Source organism: Poecilia reticulata, linkage group LG15, assembly GCF_000633615.1.
Source record: "Poecilia reticulata strain Guanapo linkage group LG15, Guppy_female_1.0+MT, whole genome shotgun sequence".
Taxonomy (NCBI): domain Eukaryota; kingdom Metazoa; phylum Chordata; class Actinopteri; order Cyprinodontiformes; family Poeciliidae; genus Poecilia; species Poecilia reticulata.
The window spans coordinates 29,982,056-29,984,254 of NC_024345.1; the positions used below are offsets into that span (position 1 = coordinate 29,982,056).

The 2,199-nt window shown below is 40.5% G+C and overlaps 1 protein-coding gene across 1 annotated transcript in view; it reads right to left on the minus strand.

Annotated features, from left to right (window-relative positions):
• Positions 1–2,199, minus strand: part of opn4a (opsin 4a (melanopsin)) — a 16,232-nt gene that overhangs the window by 9,663 nt on the left and 4,370 nt on the right. Inside the window, exons 2-3 of the mRNA XM_017308833.1 lie at positions 1,996–2,138; positions 310–443 (exon numbers count right to left, since the gene is read on the minus strand). Coding sequence (XP_017164322.1) covers positions 310–443; positions 1,996–2,132 — 271 coding nt within the window. The 5' untranslated portion in view covers positions 2,133–2,138. The remainder of the gene's footprint in view (positions 1–309; positions 444–1,995; positions 2,139–2,199) is intronic.

The window sequence follows — 2,199 nt, forward strand, 5'->3', positions numbered from 1 at the left end:
AGGAACCAGTCAGGAACCAATCAGGAACCAGTGAGGAACCAGTCAGGAACCAGTGAGGGGAAGTGGCTCTAGTTTGTCGCCCCCTGGTGTTCCGCCTCTGTAACTGCTCTCCATCCGGCGCCATGTTGAGCCGTCAGCTCTGTAACCATGGCGACCAAATGACAAATATCTGGCAGAAAATGCAGAAACGGCTAAAATCTTTATAAATGACTGGAAAATGACCCAGAGTCGTTCATGAGACGTGAACTCCTCCGCTCTGTAGCGCCCCCTGGTGTTGGCCGAAGGGCCCTCCCTGGTTGCCACGGTTACCTCTCTCCCCAAAGATCCACCTCCTGTTCATGCTGGTGGTGAAGAAGACGGGCGACTGGGTGAGGCACATCAGCAGGTCGGTGACGGCCAGGTTGATGATGAACATGTTGGCCGGCGTGCGCAGGCTGCGGCTCCTGCAGGAAGTAAACAACAAGTACAACATGCAAAACAAAAATTTACACAAATTTAAAACTAAAAAACAATAAAGAAAGGAATTAAAACTTTTCTTGCATCATATTATTGCACGTTTATGCCAGCAGGGGGCGCCGCTACGCTGTTAGGGAAATATTTACAGATTTAAACGGTTTTGAAAATGTTTCATTTGGTTTTAACAGTTTGTTTTAATGAACGTTCTCACTCAATCATATGAACTTATTCATATTTTCAGCAGAATTTTGGCTGAATTTAAAGGTTTTGACCAAAAATCCTGAAATGTTTATCGTTTCAAGAAATAGATGAAAATTTACGTTAAAACCGAATACAGAGCTTTGATGTTGAACTGAAAACTACAGAAATGTATTTACAATAAAAATAATTTTAACTTTTACAGATTGGATAAAATAAATATACTTTTTTATTTTTAAGAACAAAACGTGGAAATTTTTCCTTAAATTATTATTTTTTCCCAGGAATGCTGCAACATTTTTGGTGTTGATTTAGCTCCGTATTCCAGGTTAAATTCAGGATTTCTGCCAAACCAGTTTTATAAGTTTATCTGCAAAAATAAAATATTTCTTTGAAGAAAAAAAAGACACAAATCAAACCAGATCAATAACAGCAGATCTGATCCATTTTTATATTTAGATACATTTATTTTAACTCTTTTCATCATTTTTTAGCTTTAAACATGTAAATGTAACAGTATTAACGTGAATATTTCAGGTTTCCAGATTGTTTCTGGGATGAACTCGGTTCGTGGATCTGATGGAAGGATTCTGGATCGGCGACTCGTTAACAGAACAAACACCTGTTCACCAACACACATGGGCGTAAATCTAGAGGAGGGTCGGGGGGCCCGGACCCCCCAGGCTTGGAAAAGTCTAGAAATGCCCCCCCTAAAAAAAATCATTGAAGAAACGTTTGCATTTAAATAATATCAATATGAAAAGGCAAAAGAAACAAAGAATCTGCCATTTATCTCAGAAATGAGTAATAATACATTTTTAGGTCCCCCCACCATTATTAGAACAATGGTTCAGTCCAAAGTGTAGGAGGGGCAACAGCAGCTCTACAGGCTCCGTTAGAGCCGCTGCACAGAGGAGCTAGCTGCTAGCTGTTAGCAACACATCTCTGATATCTGGGCTTTTCTGAGGTAATCAGATTTTTAGGTATTTTCTGTTAGAGGAAATGACTCCTTTTAATTTTCACACTTAAATTCCTTCAGATCTAAACTCTTCTTTTCTTTTTTAGTGAAACAAATACTCCAAATTTAGTTTAAATTAGATAATTTCAAAGAGAAAAACAAAAATTTAATAGGCAAGTAGAAAAATAAAGTTGTGACAAACACTAAATTCTTTATCTATAAAAACATTCAGCTTCCTGTTTCGCTGTGTAATTATGAAATGATTAGTTTATTAAACCAAGCAGGTGATCAAACGTTTAAATTATAATGTAAACGTTTTGACGGCCTTCATTAACCACCGGTCAGGTTTGGCCATATTTGGTCGCAGGAAATGTTCCCTCTACCTGCAGAAGGCGTAGATCACCAGGAAGTTCCCGACCACGCCCGTGATGCCGATGGCCAGGATGACGGAGCCGATGGTGTAGTGGGCGTGGTCAGGGACGTCCACAGTGGGGAACGGCTGGGGGGGCGGAGCCGCCATCGCCACCTGGAGGAGAAACACAGCGTTACAGCTAGCTGAGGCTACATCGCCACCTGGAGGAGAAACA